The sequence below is a fragment of the Argopecten irradians genome, chromosome 3 (assembly GCF_041381155.1).
Source record: "Argopecten irradians isolate NY chromosome 3, Ai_NY, whole genome shotgun sequence".
NCBI classification, from domain to species: Eukaryota; Metazoa; Mollusca; class Bivalvia; order Pectinida; family Pectinidae; genus Argopecten; species Argopecten irradians.
In genome coordinates, this window is record NC_091136.1 from 62,594,882 (window position 1) to 62,617,842 (window position 22,961).

The 22,961-nt window shown below is 36.9% G+C and overlaps 1 protein-coding gene across 1 annotated transcript in view; it reads right to left on the minus strand.

Moving 5' to 3' along the window:
* Nucleotides 1–22,961, minus strand: part of LOC138319781 (serologically defined colon cancer antigen 8 homolog) — an 88,771-nt gene that overhangs the window by 13,331 nt on the left and 52,479 nt on the right. Inside the window, 9 exon segments of the mRNA XM_069262915.1 lie at nucleotides 232–348; nucleotides 982–1,116; nucleotides 5,601–5,753; nucleotides 6,059–6,197; nucleotides 8,273–8,434; nucleotides 8,606–8,670; nucleotides 8,826–8,903; nucleotides 14,824–14,946; nucleotides 15,661–15,795. Coding sequence (XP_069119016.1) covers nucleotides 232–348; nucleotides 982–1,116; nucleotides 5,601–5,753; nucleotides 6,059–6,197; nucleotides 8,273–8,434; nucleotides 8,606–8,670; nucleotides 8,826–8,903; nucleotides 14,824–14,946; nucleotides 15,661–15,795 — 1,107 coding nt within the window.

Below are 22,961 nucleotides of genomic sequence, written 5' to 3' on the forward strand. Positions count from 1 at the left end.
CTATTTATGCTCATGGAAACATTTGTTTTACATAGAAAAAAGTCGTCTGTGGGAGCGTAAATGATCAATGTTTGCTCGTTGTTCAATTCATGGCAAAGAATCTAAATATACAAGTTGCCCGTAGAACAGTAATGCATAGAAGCAAAATTGATGTTCTATTGCATTATACTTTGTCCTGTTTATTGATTGATGAGTTTATAGATATAAACTTTATATCCTGTGTTTACTGACCTGATCCTTTGCGCGACGTAGTACGTCCATATCCTTCCTCAGACGGGCCGCCTCCTGCTGAGCCTGACTTCTCTGTAGACTAGCATTGGTTGACTCAGCATGGAACGTGTCTGTGGACTGTAATTCACAATCACATGTCATGTTAACAAATTTTATCATTGTTTCAATATCTTTACCCAGATCATATAAACATAATGACCAAATTCTCATCAAATTGAAAGCATATGTTCTTGTGAAAGTGGAAGCATAATTATGTTCTTATGAAAGTGGAAGGATATGAGCAAAATTTGCATACCAAGTCAGGGTTGCCAGTCTCTAAAGAATCTTAAATTAGAGATTTCCCACTAAGAACTGCTCAAAGAAGATTTTATAGCAACAATTATCATGACTTAAAATATGACATTATGAACTTTCATCATATAATAATTATATCACTTCATATTTGTTAAAACATTATTATCAAAACTAACAGAGAATTAAATTACATTTCTGGTTCTTTTGTGATTTAACAAGGAATTATAAAGACTTTTATGGATGATCAAGGAATTTGGTAAAATTTGTTAATTTTAATAGGGACTTTTCCATGGAAATTATGGACCAAGTAAAAAGTATCCCTCATCTCCATAAATCAGAGCACACTAAATGAGACACTTTTATGTAAGTATTGTAATTGGCTCAAGTGTTTCTTCATTAGCTAACATTGTACAGATCACTTACAACTTCAGCTGACTTTATTAACATCAGCCTTACCATAGCAGCCTCCTTGTCATATCGTCGTAATTGGATCTTTAATTCATCAAGTTCATTGATAAGTGCTACTTTCTCTCTTGTGACTTTATCAACTTGAGTAGACATTGCTGCTGTCTGAAGATTAAGCTCCTTTACCTGAAATCCATTGTCCACAATATCATTGACAAAGCAAGATTAATGTACTGATGTCAGTACAAAAACAACAAAATACTATCAAATGAGAAATTAGTTAAAAGTTATTACATTTTAATTCTTGACACTGATTGAGAATAATTAATTATCATGAAGACAGTATACTTGACACTGCTTCACAATACTACATGATCACAAAGTGACCTTGACATTGTTTCACAATACTACAGGATCACACAATGACCTTGACACTGTTTCACAATACTAAAGGATCACACACTGACCTTGACACTGTTTCACAATACTACAGGATCATACACTGACCTTGACATTGTTTCACAATACTACAGGATCACATAGTGACCTTGACATTGTTTCACAATACTACAGGATCACATTGTGACTTTGACATAGTTTCACAATACTACAGAATCACATAATGACCTTGACACTGTTTCACAATACTACAGGACCACACACTGACCTTGACACTATTTTACAATACTACAGGATCACATAGTGACCATGACACCGTTTCACAATACTACAGGACCACACACTGACCTTGACATTGTTTAACCATACTACAGGATCATATCATGACCTTGACACCGTTTCTAAATACTACAGGATCACACACTGACCTTGACAATGTTTAACAATACTACCGGATCACATAGTAACCTTGACACCATTTCACATACTACAGGACCACACACTGACTTCGACATAGTTTCACAATACTATAGGATCACACATTGACCTTGACATAGTTTCACAAATGTACTACAGAATCACATAGTGACCTTGACACTGTTTCACAATACTACAGGACCACACACTGACCTTGACACTGTTTCACAATACTACAGGATCATACACTGACCTTGACACTGTTTCACAATACTACAGGATCACATAGTGACCTTGACAATGTTTCACAATACTACAGGATCATACACTGACCTTGACATTGTTTAACAATACTACATGATCACATAGTGACCTTGACACTGTTTCACAATACTACATGATCACATAGTGACCTTGACACTGTTTCACAATACTACAGGATCACATAGTGACCTTGACACTCTGTTTCACAATACTACAGGATCACATAGTGACCTTGACACTGCTTCACAATACTACAGGATCACATAATGACCTTGACACTGTTTCACAATACTACAGGACCACACACTGATCTTGACATTGTTTAACAATACTACAGGATCACATAGTGACCTTGACACCATTTCACATACTACAGGACCACACACTGACTTCAAAATAGTTTCACAATACTATAGGATCACACATTGACTTTGACATAGTTTCACAATACTACAGGATCATATCATGACCTAGAACGAATATATGTACCCGGCCTACTGTACCCTTTGGCCGGGTACGAAATGGTCCCTATATATCGTAGTGGAGCACTGCCTCCGAAAATCACTTGGGCATAGTTTTCTATACTTTTTTGTAGGTTTCCAATTATTTTATGCATATACATGCATTTACAGGTTAATTTTGTGCAAAAGAAACATAACTACCATTTTAAATATCTACTTTACCACTATTAAGATGTCAAATTCGCAATTTGTAGATTTCCGGTATAATTTTCATTCGAAAAGACCACCATGTTTATATGTGAAAAAAAAAAATGTCTCGCTGTGAATTTGATATTTTATAAGGTTCAGTTTTATTGCTTTGTAGGTAAGTTATATAAAACAAGTAAGATAAAATGCATGCAGATGTTTTAATAATGGTTTGCACAAACATATCTTTGCTCCATTAGCAGTAATAGGCATCCTCTAAAGATGACACCGTTATCTGTCTTAAAGTCTTTTGAGCTACAATATTGCAGCTAATCATGACCTCGACAATGTTTCACAATACTACAGGATCACACACTGACCTTGACATTGTTTTAGAATACTAAAGGATCACACAATGACCTTGACACTGTTTAACAATACTACAGGATCACACACTGACCTTGACACTGTTTCACAATACTAAAGGATCACACAATGACCTTGACACTGTTTCACAATACTACAGGATCACACAGCGACCTTGACACTGTTTCACAATACTAAAGGATCACACAATGACCTTGACACTGTTTCACAATACTACAGGATCACACACTGACCTTGACACTGTTTCACAATACTAAAGGATCACACAATGACCTTGACACTGTTTCACAATACTACAGGACCACACACTGACCTTGACACTGTTTCACAATACTACAGGATCACACAATGACCTTGACACTGTTTCACAATACTACAGGATCACACAATGACCTTGACACTGTTTCACAATACTACAGGACCACACAATGACCTTGACACTGTTTCACAATACTACAGGACCTTACACTGACCTTGACACTGTTTCACAACACTACAGGATCACACACTGACCTTGACAATGTTTCACAATACTTCAGGATCACACAATGACCTTGACACTGTTCAACAAGAGGTCCAGAGGGCCTGTATCGCTCACCTGGTTTGTAATATGCCAAGTAATGTTCTGAATACAGGTTCATTGTTTCTTTTCTGAAGGAATTTTAATATTAACCTCTCAATCCCCTATTAGGCCCCACCCCTCCTGCCCCCTGGGGGTCAGAGCCAAAATTTATACAAGTTCTGTTCCCCTTCCACAAAGGATGTTTGTGGCCAATTTGGTTATATTCCATGCAGAACTCTATGACAAGTAGCAATTTAAAGAATTTACCTCTATTTTGCCTATTGGGCCCCACCTCTCCTGCCCCGGGGTGTCAGAGCCAAAATTTATACAAGTTCTGTTCCCCTTCCCCCAAGGATGTTTGTGGCCAAATTTGGTTACAATCCATTCAGAACTCTATGACAAGTAGCGATTTAAAGGATTTACCTCTATCAAGGTTCATACAGAAATCAAGATATGAAATTCAAGGCTTTTCAAGGCCTCTTCAAGGCTTTTGATGATAAAATTCAAGGCCCTAATAGCCATATTATAAGCATAAGAATTTCATATTGACAAGAAAATAAAAATGTTTCTTTCATTCTTCTCACATTAATCCTTTATATTGATGATATCTGACGAATTTGCAGACAGTTTTAAGTGAACAAATAATTTGAGAAATTTCAATCTAACCATCACATCATTGTCAAATAAAAACTAGAAAGCCATGCTCTTAGTCTTCCGTTATAACTTCAATTTGCTTGAACAAGCTTGACATTACAGATGCTTCAATTCCTCTAACCCTCTCACCCTATCTCAACATCTGTAAGAAGGTCCTGATCTTTCGGAGATTGTACCGTCTCAAAATACCGATATTCAACTATGATTTTACCATCTCAAATTGCCGATCTTTAACTATGAATTGCCTTGAACAATATCTAAAGAAAACCATTAAACTAATCCAATTCACTGTCAGAATTTAATATGATATCAAAATGCAGTCATCATTATTGTCCTCACCTTCTGACGATAGCCAGGCTCCCCGCCATGTTTTTGTAGCCGGCAAGTGATGCTGACTGATCCAGCTCAGTGATCTGTCTATATCTTATTATTACTTAACCCCTCATAAATAACAAACCCACAGAAGACCCCGATTCTTCTTTTATTAGATAGTGATAAAACCAGATGTGTTCCGAGTATCATATTACTGATAACAGGTGGTACATTCTAGAGACTCCACAAACGTCATTTTCATTTTGTTGTCAATATGCCGTGATAAGCGTGGTAAGGGTTAAGAAAATTTTTAACGATTTTTCTGCAATTAACCACCAAAATTAAAAGATGTCTGTGATAGATTAAGTAAATTCAAGGCCTAAAATTATGTTTTCAAGGCTATACGACCATTTTTCAAGGCCTTTCAAGGCCATATATCAATTTCAAGGCCTTTCAAGGCAGACACTCAAAATTCAAGGCCTTTTCAAGCCTGTGCGAACCCTGTCTATTTCCCCTATTGGGCCCCGCCCCTCCTGCCCCAGGGGGATCAGAGCCAAAATTTATACAAGTTCTGTTCCCCTTCCCCCAAGGATGTTTGTGGCCAAATTTGGTTACAATCCATGCAGAACTCTAGGACAGGTAGGGATTTATAGGATTTACCTCTATTTCCCTTCTTGGGCCCCGCCCCTCCTGCCCCCGGAGTGTTAAAGCCAAAATTTATACAAGTTCTGTTCCCCTTTCCCAAGGATGTTTGTGACCAAATTTGGTTACAATCCATCCAGAACTCTATGACTAGTAGCAATTTAAAGGAAATGTTGACGGACGGACGACGGACGCCGCGCCATGACATAAGCTCACCGGCCCTTCGGGCCAGGTGAGCTAACAATACTACAGGACCACACACTGACCTTGACACTGTTTCACAATACTACAGGATCACATTATGATCTTGACATTGTTTCACAATACTACAGGATCACATTATGACCTTGACATTTTTTCCCAATACTACAGGATCACACACTGACCTTGCCATTAAGCTCCTCTACAATTGTGTTATTTTCTCGTCGCACTGATTCCCTGTCCTTGTTCATTTTAATTTGTGTGTCGTTGATATGAGCATCAAATCTCTGTCTCATGTTATTGAGTTCCTCACTCAGCTGTTCCTTGTGTACCATAGCCTGTAGGGGATAGTCTTATAATCATAACTCACAATCTAATACTTACATCTATGGTATTGTGTCATAGAGTCCAATTTATTGTAATTATTACACGAACTTCAGTTAATAAGTCATACAAAAGACTGTTACTTTATTTTAAGTTATCACCAAAACATAATGAATCATTATTGGTTGAATGGATTGTGATAAGTATTGCATTACAAACACAGGATTTGTCTATGGGTTCCCAAATAAAGAGTTTACACTATATTGGAAAGAAATAGTTTTAAAATATTTTACCTTCCCTAAGAGAATTTTCAAGTTACCTGTGTTTGCTCAAACTGAGCCTGTTCCACAAGTTCAATTCCTTTTTTCATCTGTTGGTATGCCTCCTCTTCGCGGCCGACCATCTCTGAGACACGCCCCTTTAGCACCGTCACATGTTCCATCAGTTCATCTCGCTCTCTGTAACATTGTGAACAAATCATTACATAATCTACAACAGGAGTTATGTCCCCCTCCTTCCAAATCTGTCCATACATGGTCTGTTAGTGTGTGACTTCCTACATTTAATATGTAGTGGGTCAATCATTGGTAGAGCTCAGGCTTGTGTTCGGAGGTCCCGGGTTCAAACCCAGGTCTGGCCAATGCATTTTCTCCTCATCTCTAACAAACATCTGCATCTTGTGTCCATGTGTCTCAATACAAAATTTAAACTTTGTAAGTGTATCTTAATTGATGTGATTAACTTCAACATATATGACTTACTCTGGGAGTCTGTATGTGATTTGTCTGTAACATACTCTATGAGTTTTTATTTATTTGAGACTTTGTGAATGACTTACTCTGTGAGTCTGTATGTGATTTGTCTGTAACATATTCTATGAGTTTTGATTTATTTGAGACTTTGTGAATGACTTACTCTGTGAGTCTGTATGTGATTTGTCTGTAACATACTCTATGAGTTTTGATTTATTTGAGACTTTGTGAATGACTTACTCTGTGAGTCTGTATGTGATTTGTCTGTAACATACTCTATGAGTTTTGATTTATTTGAGACTTTGTGAATGACTTACTCTGTGCGTCTGTATGTGATTTGTCTGTAACATATTCTATGAGTTTTGATTTATTTGAGACTTTGTGAATGACTTACTCTGTGAGTCTGTATGTGATTTGTCTGTAACATATTCTATGAGTTTTGATTTATTTGAGACTTTGTGAATGACTTACTCTGTGAGTCTGTATGTGATTTGTCTGTAACATATTCTATGAGTTTTGATTTATTTGAGACTTTGTGAATGACTTACTCTGTGAGTCTGTATGTGATTTGTCTGTAACATATTCTATGAGTTTTGATTTATTTGAGACTTTGTGAATGGCTTACTCTGTGAGCGTGTATGTGATTTGTCTGTAACATACTCTATGAGTTTTGATTTATTTGAGACTTTGTGAATGGCTTACTCTGTGAGTCTGTATGTGATTTGTCTGTAACATACTCTATGAGTTTTTTTGATTTATTTGAGACTTTGTGAATGACTTACTTTGTGAGTCTGTATGTGATTTGTCTGTAACATACTCAATGAGTTTTGATTTATTTGAGACTTTGTGAATGACTTACTCTGTGAGTGTGTATGTGATTTGTCTGTAACATACTCAATGAGTTTTGATTTATTTGAGAATTTGTAAACGACTTACTCTGTGAGTGTGTATGTGATTTGTCTGTAACATACTCTATGAGTTTTGATTTATTTGAGACTTTGTGAATGACTTACTCTGTGCGTCTGTATGTGATTTGTCTGTAACATACTCTATGAGTTTTGATTTATTTGAGACTTTGTGAATGACTTACTCAGTGAGTCTGTATGTGATTTGTCTGTAACATACTCTATGAGTTTTGATTTATTTGAGACTTTGTGAATGACTTACTCTGTGAGTCTGTATGTGATTTGTCTGTAACATACTCTATGAGTTTTGATTTATTTGAGACTTTGTGAATGACTTACTCTGTGAGTCTGTTTTTGATTTGTCTGTAACATACTCTATGAGTTTTGATTTATTTGAGACTTTGTGAATAACTTACTCTGTGAGTCTGTATGTGATTTGTCTGTAACATATTCTATGAGTTTTGATTTATTTGAGACTTTGTGAATGACTTACTCTGTGAGTCTGTTTGTGATTTGTCTGTAACATACTCTATGAGTTTTGATTTATTTGAGACTTTGTGAATGACTTACTCTGTGAGTCTGTATGTGATTTGTCTGTAACATACTCTATGAGTTTTGATTTATTTGAGACTTTGTGAATGACTTACTCTGTGAGTCTGTTTTTGATTTGTCTGTAACATACTCTATGAGTTTTGATTTATTTGAGACTTTGTGAATGACTTACTCTGTGAGTCTGTTTGTGATTTGTCTGTAACATACTCTATGAGTTTTGATTTATTTGAGATTTTGTGAATGACTTACTCTGTGAGTCTGTATGTGATTTGTCTGTAACATACTCTATGAGTTTTGACTATGATTTATTTGTGAAGGACTTACTTTGTGAGTCTGTCGATAGTCTGTTTGTGGAAGCCCTTCTGAGCATCAGACATGTATGCAGTATCTATAAACATGCCGTCCTCCCGAGTTGGTATCACATCCCTCATGCGTAGCTGTGACCTCAAATCTTCTGTTATCTGTTCATATCTCTGAATCTCTTCCCTGCCAAATTAGCAAATATTGATCAATTTAGGATTTTCCACATGGATTCTTAAGCATAAACCAATAACTGTTTGAAGCACCAGTCATGATCTGTAATATGGGATCTTAATGGAAAGACTTTTAAACAAGACTAATTCTGACGATAACAGTCACTGTGATATTTCTACAGACCTAGCATGGGTTAGCTGGGACTCCAGTCTTTCTGTCCGAGCAGCATGGATAGAACTGAGGCGTTCCTGCAATATCAATTATCTATATCAGTATGTACACAATCTGTTATACAGTCAAAGATAGTACCAGAATTTATCACAGTTTTTTTTCTTTCTATTTTCTTGTTTCCATGTGAACAAACCTATAGAAACATTATCTTGAATATAGCAGTATTACTTACCATCTCTATCTGTATGTTACGGATGTCACGACTTTGGAACGCTTGTCTTTCATCATCCAAAAGGAAAGAGTCGTCTACCTGTGGATATATAAAATGTTACCATAGGAATCTATTCATGAATGTTTCATTACAAACCACATCACTAAACCTGTAATCATACCTTTAAAACAAAGTAACGCATCGGCATATCTGCCATGAGAATAGTACAATAGGTCACAGTATAATACACAGTTAACGATGCACAGTGTACATCTGACAAGCTGAACACTCCAATGGAGGGATAGCAAGTCACAACATATTAGTGGCAGGTACAAAGACAGGGATAAGGGGATTAAACTAATCGAGGAGTCACTCGTTACAGGTGAGAGTCTCTCTACAGGTGTAATACAAAAGATTAACCTGATCAGAGAGTCATTATAGGTGAGAAGCTACAGGTAAAACACAGGATTAACTCTGATAAAACTATAACAATACTGTAATATCTCGATCACCACTTTACAATAAATATTTTAAGTGTTCCAAAGGTCTATTTGCCACAGCAGAGGCACCAGGAAATTTTACTTTTCCTTGAATCCTATTGCATAATGGTTACTTAATTTTATTTCAATTTTTTTGCAAGTTGTGACTTTGATAAAATAATAGTCATGAGATTTTATATAACAATATAATTAATTACTACAAAAATCTATATGAATGTCAATTTACAGCAATTTACTACATGTATTCGAGTATTCGGTCAGTTCAATATTTGAACATTCCTTTTACATAATAATTATAAGATAATATTACTAGGGTATTCTTCTACAGTTGTCAATACTACATGCTCAAATAAAAACAGATACTGGTATCTGTACGTAACATTGTATGTCACTTTTTAATATTGTGATAACTTCCATAGTGGGATTATTTTGGAATGGTTTGTAAAAACAAGCATCATTAATCAATCCAATATTAAGACAAAACTTGTTATTGCATTTAATTATTAAGACTTAAAACTGCAGGGAATATAGAAACCTTTGGCAACTATTTAAACTAATATTATAGGTCTACAGTGTTAGATTAGAATGATAGCATATAAAACAAACGTAGTTCTGGCCATAAAAACTCTATGATGACTTGAATCTTTACAGATTATTAAATTATGAACCCCAAAGTGAATACCAGTGTTAATTACAAGGTCTTAATCCTTTGTTTTTACCTGCGTACCTGTGATACTTCTCATCAATGCTGATCAATAACCAATTCATGAGGAAGGGTATGGTACAATGAAGATGCAAATTTTATGGGGTTTTCATCTTCTTTCCGAATATTTGAATAGCATTTTATCTTTGAACACCAATCTGCGACATGAATACTCAAATATTTGAATATTCATCAACATCCAAAATTTTACTCATTGGTCTTTTAGAAAGTGAAGTTTGATTGATGTGATAAAACCAGGGTATGTGACAATAATTTTACCACAGTTATAAAGTCCTTTTAAACTGTTAACATTACAGACAATTCTGTATATATATATATATCCTTAAACAAGAGGCCCAGAGGGCCTGTATCGCTCACCTGGTTTTTTGTTAGTAATTATCACAAGACTCTGACAATTAGAAAAATAAGCAAAATTGACTCCCAAAGTTTAATTTTGAATCACAACCATACAATGATGCTATTGATACCATACAAATATGCTATCCAATACATAGGTTCAGAGACAAAGTAATTTATATGAAAATAGTAGCCTAATTGACCTTTTGACCTCGCATCTATTGCCGTCTAAGGCCCCGGGGGTCAGCCCTATCATTTGTACAATTTCAAATCCCAACCCTATAAGGATGCTACCATTGCATTATAAGTGCTCTTCCATTCTTAGTTGCAGAGAAGAAGTCGTTTATATGGAAATAGCTAAATTGACCCCTTTTGACCCCACCCTTCAGGCCCCCAGGGAGTCAGCCCCATCATTTGCAAAATTTTGAATCCAAACCCTATAAGGATGTAACCATTGCATTATGAGCGAGAAAAAGTCATTTATATGGAAATTGACCACTTTTGACCCCGCCCCTCAGGCCCCCGGGGGGTCAGCCCTATCATTTGCACAATTTTGAATCCCCACCCTGTAAGGATACTACCATTGTATTATGGGTGCTATACCGTGCTTAGTTTCAGAGAAGAAGTCGTTTATATGGAAATAGCCAAATTGGCCACTTTTGACCCCGCCCCTCAGGCCCCCTGGGGGTCAGCCCCATCATTTGCACAATTTTGAATCCCCACCCTATAAAGATGCTACCATTGCATTATGGGTGCTATACCATGCTTAGTTTCAGAGAAGAAGTCGTTTATATGGAAATAGCCAAATTGGCCCCTTTTGACCCCGCCCCTCAGGCCCCGGGGGGTCAGCCCCATCATTTGTACAATTTTGAATCCCCACCCTGTAAGGATGCTACCATTGCATTATGGGTGCTATCCCATGCTTGGTTTCAGAGAAGAAGTCGTTTATATGGAAATAGCCAAATTGACCCCTTTTGACCCCTCCCCTCAGGCCCCCCGGGGGTCAGCCACATCATTTGTACAATTTTGAATCCCCACCCTATAAAGATACTACCATTGCATTATGAGTGCTATCTCATGCTTAGTTTCAGAGAAGAAGTCGTTTATATGGAAATAGCCAAATTGACCCCATTTGACCCCCGCCCCTCAGGCCCCCGGGGGGTCAGCCCCATCATTTGTACAATTTTGAATCCCCACCTTATAAGGATGCTACCATTGCATTATGGGTGCTATACCATGCTTGGTTTCAGAGAAGAAGTCGTTTATATGAAAATAGCCAAATTGACCCCTTTTGACCCCGCCCCTCAGGCCCCCCGGGGGTCAGCCACATCATTTGTACAATTTTGAATCCCCACCCTATAAAGATGCTACCATTGCATTATGAGTGCTATCTCATGCTCATGCTTAGTTTCAGAGAAGAAGTCGTTTATATGGAAATAGCCAAATTGACCCCATTTGACCCTGCCCCTCAGGCCCCCGAGGGGTCAGCCCCATCATTTGTACAATATTGAATCCCCACCCTATAAGGATGCTACCATTGCATTATGGGTGCTATACCATGCTTGGTTTCAGAGAAGAAGTCGTTTATATGAAAATAGCCAAATTGACCCCTTTTGACCCCGCCCCTCAGGCCCCCGGGGGGTCAGCCACATCATTTGTACAATTTTGAATCCCCACCCTATAAAGATGCTACCATTGCATTATGAGTGATATCTCATGCTTAGTTTCAGAGAAGAAGTCGTTTATATGGAAATAGGCAAATTAACCCCATTTGACCCCGCCCCTCAGGCCCCCGGGGGGTCAGCCCCATCATTTGTACAATTTTGAATCCCCACCCTATAAGGATGCTACCATTGCATTATGGGTGCTATCTCATGCTTAGTTTCAGAGAAGAAGTCGTTTATATGGAAATAGCCAAATTGACCCCATTTGACCCCGCCCCTCAGGCCCCGGGGGGTCAGCCCCATCATTTGTACAATTTTGAATCCCCACTCTATAAGGATGCTACCATTGCATTATGGGTGCTATACCATGCTTAGTTTCAGAGAAGAAGTCGTTTATATGGAAATAGCCACATTGACCCCATTTGACCCCGCCCCTCAGGCCCCCGGGGGGTCAGCCCCATCATTTGTACAATTTTGAATCCCCACCCTATAAGGATGCTACCATTGCATTATGGGTGCTATCCCATGCTTGGTTTCAGAGAAGAAGTCGTTTATATGGAAATAGCCAAATTGACCCCTTTTGGCCAAGCCCCTCAGGCCCCTGAGGGGTCAGCCCCATCATTTGTACAATTTTCAGTTAGTAGCCCATAAGGATGCTACCAGTCAAATTTTGTTGAAATCCGACCAGCGGTTATGGAGAAGAAGTCGATTGTTGACGGACGGACGGACGGACGGACGACGGACGACGGACGACGGACGACGGACGACGGACGCCGGACGCCACGGTATGGCATAAGCTCACCTTGGTCCTTCGGACCAGGGTATCCTTAAAAAATAATCAAAGTACTCAAAGTACTGCAAATACAATGCAGCAGATACAGAAAAATTAGTATGAAATGAAATGAATTTGATGAATTCAGTACTGCCATCAAGTCCTGTTGATTATATGACATTTGATACACCACTCTGGTTTTGTGAAAAAAAAAAAAAAAAAATCTTAATAATCCAAGTAAAAACATCAAGCTGTTAGGCAGATGTCCAATTCCCCAGAAAACAGATACTGTATGTCCTGGAAAATTAAGCTTAATTGAAGGCTTTGCATATCTATCGGCAGTCTAATGTCTGGTGGTCGGGTGACCGACTTTGATATCAATTATTTCAAGAATATTCAACTAATGCATATGTTTTGTTTGACATTCTTCTTAAATAAAATTCCTACATAAATTAGACAATTTCAAAATAAAGAAAGCATTTAAGTCTTGTATTCATTAAAAATGAGTTTTTGTCCTACAGTCTTGACTTTTGTGTTGCACAGTTATGTATGTATAGTGAAAACATGCACACCTGAGGGCAGCCATATGAATAAGCATTTTAAAACATTACTATAATGTACACAGAAAGAAACTTTGATTAGTTTACTTTTAACTCTAAGGTCTATAAGCCTTAGATAGTAATTCCAATTTGTATTGTCATTAACAGTGTTTATGTAAGTTAGACAGATGAGTGCATGTAGAGTAGGTGTGTGTATATTCTACACATAGGCTGTGAGAATTCCACCAATCAGAAAGCAGGCTTCCCATGATTGCATACACACAAATGCAGTAATGGAGATGCCACATTTTGATTGGTCTGAAGGAATATTGTTTGACATTCTTCTTAATTAAAAATCCCAACATAAAATAAACAATTTCAAAATAAAGAAAGCATTTAAGTCTTATATTCATTAAAAAAAGGAATTTTTGTCCTACACTCTTGACTTCTGTTGCACACTTATGTAGGTAAAACCATGAACACATGAGAGCAGCCTTATCAATAATCATTTTAAAGCATTATTATAATGTACACAGAAAGTAGCTCTGAACTGTTTACTTTTTAACTCTGAGGTCTATAAGTCTTATATAGTAATTCCAATTTGTATTATCATTATAATTAACAGTTTATGTAAGTTAGACAGAGGAATCACCACCAGATGTAGATTGTATGTACATGTATACACATGTAGACACAGTTAGGGAGTATGTGTGTGTATATTCTACAGAGGCTGTGTGAATTCCACCAATCATAAGGCAAGATTCCCATGACTGCATACTGCAGTAAAGGGAATCCAACATTTTGATTGGTCAAAAGGAATATCATTCAATAAATAGGGATTTTTATGAATGGAAGTTTATGAATGAAATGGTTTAAGAGGTCACCACTAGATGTCATTGTAGGGCAAGTCCTACACAGTCCTACACATCATGGTAAACCGAATAGCAATAATACAAACGCTAGTCACGTTGTATTAAAAACAATAACGACTGACTAGTTTGGGCGAAAGCGCTCACTAGTCAGTCGTTATTGTTTTTATTTTTCATAGATTTCGTCCATAAGGATTTTTCTTCAAATTTATTATGCTCCACCGCCGGCGATTGGTATTTTTTCTCTATCAAACGCAGGAGCAGGCAAATTAGTATATTTCTTCAGTTACAAAAGTTACTTATTTTACACCATTACCACGGTTGAAAAGATTGAGATTTTTTTTCAATTGAAGATAAAAATATTGAAAATAATTAATTGCATCCCAATAAAAAATCCATGGCACTATGTATTAATTTAAGTGATGAGTGTGCATGCACCAAAAGCAAAATATATTATTTTATATGTATTTTTATGATAATAAGACACATGTTTACACGATTAAACATCAATTATAGTTCAAATGCATCTTTAAAGATTTTAAATTGGATAAATAATCTTATAGTTAAAAAAAAACTCATAAAATATAAATGTAGATAGAAATAAAGAATATTTACCTTAGAGAAATCACCCTCTACACCAAACACTTCTTGCATCACACTTTTCTTAAGCTCAGCATGAAGTCTTCTGTTCTCATCCAAAAGTTCTCCAACTTTTGCTCTTAAAGCAAACAGTTCTTCCTAAATAAAAAATTTAGATACACAAATTCTCATTATCATACAATTTTAAGCATTCATTTTTAATATCATTGGCCTATTCAGTAACATTTTCCAACATTAAAGATGCTCCACCGCTGACAAATGGTATTTTTTCACTATCTAAAACAGGAGCAGACGATTTAGTATTTTTCTTCAGTTACAAAAGTTACTTACTTTACACCATTACCGTCGTTGAAAAGTTTGAGCTTCTAATTTTAATTCAAGTTAAAAATATAAAAAAAATAACTAATTGCATCCCGAAAAAATTCCCTGACACTATATCCTATATGGCATGAAGTACTGATTGCGCATGACCCAAAGGCAAAATAAATTATTTTATATTATTTTTTTTGTGTTAATTAGACTTATGTATACACGATTGAACACTAATTATTGTTCAAATGATGAATATCATTTATGCTCTGTCGGCGGTGGAGCATCTTTAACAAATACAAGGCGTTATAAAAAGCTATGGATTCACAAATATTCCAATAACAGCCTTAAAATATAAATATTAATATACTAGATGCTGTAGATATACTTTAAAATGTACTTACCAACAGTCGGACAAATATTTTTCAACATTCTCCCATTCATAATGCATTTAGCTATACACCAGCATTTATTTACATATTATTCAACACAGTAGCAAAATAAAAAGTTATTATATATTGGTTACAAATCTGACTACCTGACCTTAATGTATCTGTTTTCATTTTCCAGCTGGTGAATGTAACTGGTCTGAGTCTGTAGGATAGCTGCTGCCTCCTCCACAGAAGGCATGGGACCATGACCTTTCTGACTCTCTGCTCCAGCCATTTTCTGTATGTACTGCAAAGAAATCACATAAATATAACTCACAAACTGTACACACTATAGATATAATACAATTATATTTATAGTCATCATAATTAATTCCACCAATTTCAGAAAATGAATGTGATTTTTTCAAATCCCAAAGTTGCAAATATTAACACCATATTTAAATTGTTGGAATGAAAAGATAATAAGAATATAAAAAAAATATATTTAGCCCCACCAAATAAATTAGCTGTTCGTCAGAAATCCTGCTCCTAAAATGTCAAAGTTGAGAAAAAAGTTTTAAAAAAGGGCTTGGTGCGTTATGGGCTGATATTGGCCTCGCTTTTCAGAGCAAAACGAAAATAAGTGTTAAATAATAAACATTACATTTTTGCATCATTAAAATATTAAATTTATCATATTTTGGAAGTGTTTTAATTATTTTTAAATTTAACGCATTTTATACTACCCCTATATTCGGTTGTGTTACGGCAAAATGCCGATATGTGATGGTATTTCGTGTCAATTTGTTCTTTGTTTATATTGAGCGCATTCTACAAACACATGCATACTTTAATAAATAGTTTATGCTTGTATTTACAATACCAGCAAGGGTTATTTTATCCAATACGGAAGCTGAAAATGATTCAAGGCAGACTGAAAATATTACTGTATCTATTTTGCTGATGATGTCAATAACCTGAAGTAGGTACCGGTAAGTAATACTTTTATGATAAATAGAAATTGAAGTCACTTTATATCTTAAAATATGATGAATATCTCTTCACGATATAAAAACCGTCGCAGATAGGACATAACAGCTTATTCCTGATTTTACCATAGCCCTGCAGCCGTTCCTTGTCTCATCAAACAATGTTACTAAATAGGCTAGTAGAGTCGACAAATTTCAGCGATCTATTTTTCGTATAACAGATGTACTACAAATGTTACAAACAAAATTTAGCCAAATGTTAGCTGCACAGTAGCCTAGATATTAGCAAGAGGCCCAGAGGGCCTGTATCGCTCACCTGGTTTTTTGTTAGTAATTATCACAAGACTCTGACAATTAGAAAAATAAGCAAAATTGACTCCCAAAGTTTAATTTTGAATCACAACCATACAATGATGCTATTGATACCATACAAATATGCTATCCAATACATAGGTTCAGAGGCAAAGTAATTTATATGAAAGTAGTAGCCTAATTGACCTTTTTGACCTCGCATCTATTGCCGTCTAAGGCCCCGGGGGTCAGCTCTATCATTTGTACAATTTCAAATCCCAACCCTATAAGGATGCTACCATTGCATTATAAGTGCTCTTCCATTCTTAGTTGCAGAGAAGAAGTAGTTTATATGGAAATAGCTAAATTAACCCCTTTTGACCCCACCCTTCAGGCCCCCGGGGGGTCAGCCCCATCATTTGCAAAATTTTGAATCCAAACCCTATAAGGATGTAACCATTGCATTATGAGCGTAATCCCATGTTAAGTTGCAGAGAAAAAGTCATTTATATGGAAATTGACCACTTTTGACCCCGCCCCTCAGGCCCCCGGGGGTCAGCCCTATCATTTGCACAATTTGGAATCCCCACCCTATAAGGATGTTACCATTGCATTATAGGTGCTATACCATGCTTAGTTGCAGAGAAGAAGTCATTTATATGGAAATAGCCAAATTGACCCCTTTTTGACCCCGCCCCTCAGGCCCCCAGGGGGTCCGCCCTATCATTTGCACAATTTTGAATCCCCACACTATAAGGATGCTACCATTGTATTATGGGTGCTATACCGTGCTTAGTTTCAGAGAAGAAGTCGTTTATATGGAAATAGCCAAATTGGCCCCTTTTGACCCCGCCCCTCAGGCCCCCGGGGAATCAGCCCCATCATTTGCACAATTTGGAATCCCAACCCTATAAGGATGCTACCATTGCATTATGGGTGCTATACCACGCTTAGTTGCAGAGAAGAAGTCATTTATATGGAAAAAGCCAAATTGACCCCTTTTGACCCCGCCCCTCAAGACCCCGTGGGGTCAGCCCTATCATTTGCACAATTTGGAATCCTCACCCTATAAGGATGCTAACATTGCATTATGGGTGCTATACCATGCTTAGTTTCAGAGAAGAAGTCGTTTATATGGAAATAGCCAAATTGACCCCTTTTGGCCCCGCCCCTCAGGCCCCCAGGGGATCAGCCCCATCATTTGTACAATTTTCAGTTAGTAGCCCATAAGGATGCTACCAGTCAAATTTTGTTGAAATCCGACCAGCGGTTATGGAGAAGAAGGCGATTGTTGACGGACGCCGGACGCCGGACGCCGGACGGATGCCGGACGCTGCGGTATCCCATAAGCTCACCTCGGTCCTTCGGACCAGGTGAGCTTATAATGTTGGTTATTCATTGAATGCAGTTAAACATCGCAGACGTCAAGCTAACATAGCCGGGTCGCATCACCTAACAGAGATTGTTTGTCAAAAAGGATAGGTTATATATTTGAATGCATATGGAAATAAATGTGAGCTCATTTAACACTTAATGTGATCTACTATAAAACCAATATGAAATAAAACGATATAATATAAAATCCCACAATTTCTCTGAGAATCAACATGGGCATAACAAAATATGTTTAAAAGTGAATTCAAATAAAAGTTTTACCAGCTGTTATGTAACAGAAAAGTTGGCAAAGATCCCGCGGTAAGATCAACAAGCTTCTGAGAGAACGTCTGACCGAAGGTGTTCGAAACACACCGACTGCATACATTTTTTTTAAAATTTTTGTACTTATATTTGTTGTTCTAATATTGCATTATTGAGTTTTAGTTTTATTTCATTTTACGAGGTATTTTGTCCTAATATTGCAATTATTAAGACAATCGAATGGTGAATAATTTGAACTTATTTAAAAATCTAAAAAAAACACAAACGTTAGCAATTATTCTGATAACCAAACTAGTGACATCCTATATTTCTTCTCACTAATTATATATAGTTTTAATGGGATCGATATAGATAATTAATCCGGCAAACTAAAAACAAGAGATCCCAGAGGGATCTTGGCGCCCACCAAAGATTGATCTATGTCTGACAAATGAAAGAGGGATCTTTTCTCTGCTTTTCAAACTTACACTTCTTTTTTCTGCTTTTCAAACTTTAAACTATCAAAATCCAAGATGGTTGTCGCAAAATGCAATAGGCAGAACTAGGGTCCTAGGGGAACCTACATGAAATTTGAGAACAATCCCTTCAATACTTTCTGAGAAATAGCGGTAACAAACTTTAACTATCAAAATCCAAGATGGCGGCTGGTCGGCCATCTTGTTGACCGATCAGTCCCAAAATGCAATATGCACTACTAGGGTCCTAGGGGAACCTACATATGAAATTTGAGAACAATCCCTTCAGTACTTTCTGAGAATTAGCCGTAACAAACTTTAACTATCAAAATCCAAGATGGCGGCTGGTCGGCCATCTTGTTGACCGATCAGTCCCAAAATGCAATATGCACAACTAGGGTCCTAGGGGAACCTACATATGAAATTTGAGAAAGATCCCTTCAGTGCTTTCTGAGAAATAGCGGCAACAAACTTTAACTATCAAAATCCAAGATGGCTACCTGGCAGCCATCTTGTTGACCGATCAGTCCCAAAATGCAATATGCACAACTGGGGTCCTAGGGGAACCTACAAATGAAATTTGAGAAAGATCCCTTCAGTGCTTTCTGAGAAATAGCGGTAACAAACTTTAACTATCAAAATCCAAGATGGCTACTGGCGGCCATCTTGTTGACCGATCAGTCCCAAAATGCAATATGCACAACTGGGGTCCTAGGGGAACCTACATATGAAATTTGAGAAAGATCCCTTCAGTGCTTTCTGAGAAATAGCGGTAACAAACTTTAACTATCAAAATCCAAGATGGCTACCTGGCGGCCATCTTGTTGACCGATCAGTCCCAAAATGCAATATGCAAACTAGGGTCCTAGGGGAACCTACATATGAAATTTGAGAACAATCCCTTCAGTACTTTCTGAGAATTAGCCGTAACAAACTTTAACTATCAAAATCCAAGATGGCGGCTGGTCGGCCATCTTGTTGACCGATCAGTCCCAAAATGCAATATGCACAACTAGGGTCCTAGGGGAACCTACATATGAAATTTGAGAAAGATCCCTTCAGTACTTTCTGAGAATTGCGGTAACAAACTTTAACTATCAAAATCCAAGATGGCGGCTGGTCGGCCATCTTGTTGACCGATCAGTCCCAAAATGCAATATGCACAACTAGGGTCCTAGGGGAACCTACATATGAAATTTGAGAAAGATCCCTTCAGTACTTTCTGAGAAATAGCGGTAACAAATTTTAACTATCAAAATCCAAGATGGCTGCCTGGCGGCCATCTTGTTGACCGATCAGTCCCAAAATACAATATGCACAACTAGGGTCCTAGGGGAACCTACATATGAAATTTGAGAAAGATCCCTTCAGTACTTTTAGAGAAATAGCGGTAACAAGAATTGTTAACGGACGGACGGAAGGACGGACGGACCACGGACGAAAGGCGATTTGAATAGCCCACCATCTGATGATGGTGGGCTAAAAACGAAAGTGGTTACTCATTTGTTATGTAAACGGATTAAAGAATCTATACAGTCAAACCTGCAATAGCGGACACCTCTATATAGCGGACACCTGTCCATAACGGACAGTGCTAGGAATCCCCAACAAAAATCACTATATAAATGTCATGTATATAGCGGACACCTCCTCAATGCGGACAGCGGACACTAAATTTTGTCCGTAAGTCGGTAAAATTTCCATATAACGGACACAAATAAAGTTTCCAAACGTCGGTACTTTCACTCGAAAAAAAAACATAAGCTTTCAGTAGAAGTTAGACTACGTAAATATACAGTATAGAAGACACAAAAAGACATCGTTTTTTAATGAAAATCACTGTATAAATTGAATGTGTATAGCGGACACTTTCTATGAAGAAAGCGGACACTTAAATTTAACCTGAAGACAGTAACTATTCTATAATACAAACAGCGAACATCTTATATTGAACCTGTGCATCGGTAAAACAACAAAGGAAGCCATATTGTCAATGTTCTTCTGCGTTAGTCAATTAGAGTTATTTCCCTTACGTCACATTTCGTAACACTCTGGGGTTTGCATTATATCTGTGTAAATTATACAGGGACTCATTGGGTGTGAACCATTGTTTGAATAGCGACTTTTTGATGTAAGCCAGTTCACGACTACATGTCTTGACATTTGTTTTGTCTGAAATAACATAGATTCAAGACAGCGTGGACACTTTACTCGCCTCATTAACAATGTGTTTAGAACAATTACATGTACGGACCAATGCATATGAGTGGCGAAAAGATGGAATCTTCCAAGATATTGTCAACCCCAAATGTAAATTTTTGAACGAGCCCAAACATTGATTTTCTCATTTTGTGCAACTTTTTATTTGGGATTTTACAAACACAGACGATATTATGGCTTGTTCAAAACCTTCACGAAAGGCTCTGTTAATAAAATATTTGTCCTGTATAACCTTGCTTTATTGAAAGTGAATAAAAAAAAAACCCAAATACATGTAGAATCTATACAATTTATCAAATATTAAAAATTGTTTCAGATTCATTTTTTTCTGATTTGATTGAAATGAAAAATATAAATATACTGTACATATTCCTTTAAATAATAATTATATTACTATTCATTTATTCCAAAATGAACAAAATGAAAAGAAAATGAGACAAATTAATGTATTTGTGTATGGAAAAATTGCTTAGGTTGAACCGCTCAGGGGACATAACTCGGCAAAACACTGACCTCTATATAAAGGACACCTCTCTATAAAGGACACTTTAGCCTTGTCCCCTGGGTGTCCTTTATAGACAGGTTTGACTGTATATGGTTAGGATTTATCAAAATTAACAGTTTTTGATTTCCACTGAGGTTGGGGCAATAATAAAATAAAAATATTGGGAAAATAGAATTGTACAAATAAAATAAGTTAAAATAAGCAAGGCTGTGTTATGCGTTTTACTGAAAGGCTAATTAAAGTAATACATTTATGTAATGTTTCTTGTAAGCAGCCTTTATGGAGTTGTATTGTTGATATTGTTAGTTTGCTTTACGCCATATTAGCAATCATGGTCATTTAACCAGCCTACAATCAGTATTTAGCTACTTCGATATACCAAGGGTTACTACCACTGGCGTTATATCCACCCCTAATCCTCAGTAACTCTTCTGAAATGCCTACACCATTACTATGGTATAGCCCAGGGATAGATATAACGACAGTGATGTTAACTTCTGGAACATCGTGGATGTATTATTGCAACCATTAATAGTAGTCCTAACCATCCAATCACTTTGGCACGCTTTTTTCGTAATCACTACGAGTGTACATGAAGTTTACACTAAACACAAGTCTTGCTTATACATGTATGTATTGATCAACATGTTTGTATAAAATTGTCTCTAACCTATTTAATTATTTTAGGATGCCATCCCCGAAAGATTTTCCGTGCTGCTTATGTTCTAAAAGAACAAAACCAGGAAATAGACGAACTCTCCGTGGTGTAGAGAACAAAGATATCCACAAATTCCTTTTCAAACAGTATTTCGTTCAGATCAAGGAAGACAGCGTTACTTGCAACAAATGTAGACAATTATATTACGCATCAATATATAAGAACAAACAGCCTGTAAACAAGTTAAGCCATACTAGTGAGCAAACAAGAGGCCCAGAGGGCCTGTATCGCTCACCTGGTTTGTAATGCCAACTACTGTTGTGAATACAGGTTCATTGTTTTTTTTCTGAAGGAATTTCAATATATACCTCTAATTCCCCTATTGGGCCCCGCCCTGACTCCTGCCCCAAGGGGCCCCAAGGGGTCAGAGACAAAATTTTTATACAAGTTCTGTTCCTCTTCCCCCAAGGATGTTTGTGGCCAAATTTGGTCAAAATCCATGCAGAACTCTAGGAAAGTAGCAATTTATTAAAAAGTTGAGCTTAATGAACTGTGTGAGGCAGTGAAATCACCCGATCTTATTATAACATTAGATGTAGATTTTACATCTCGATCACGCAACATTTATCTTGTATGTATATTTTTTGACTACCGCGTTTATACACAATCGTCTGATTACTGACAAAAATGAGACTC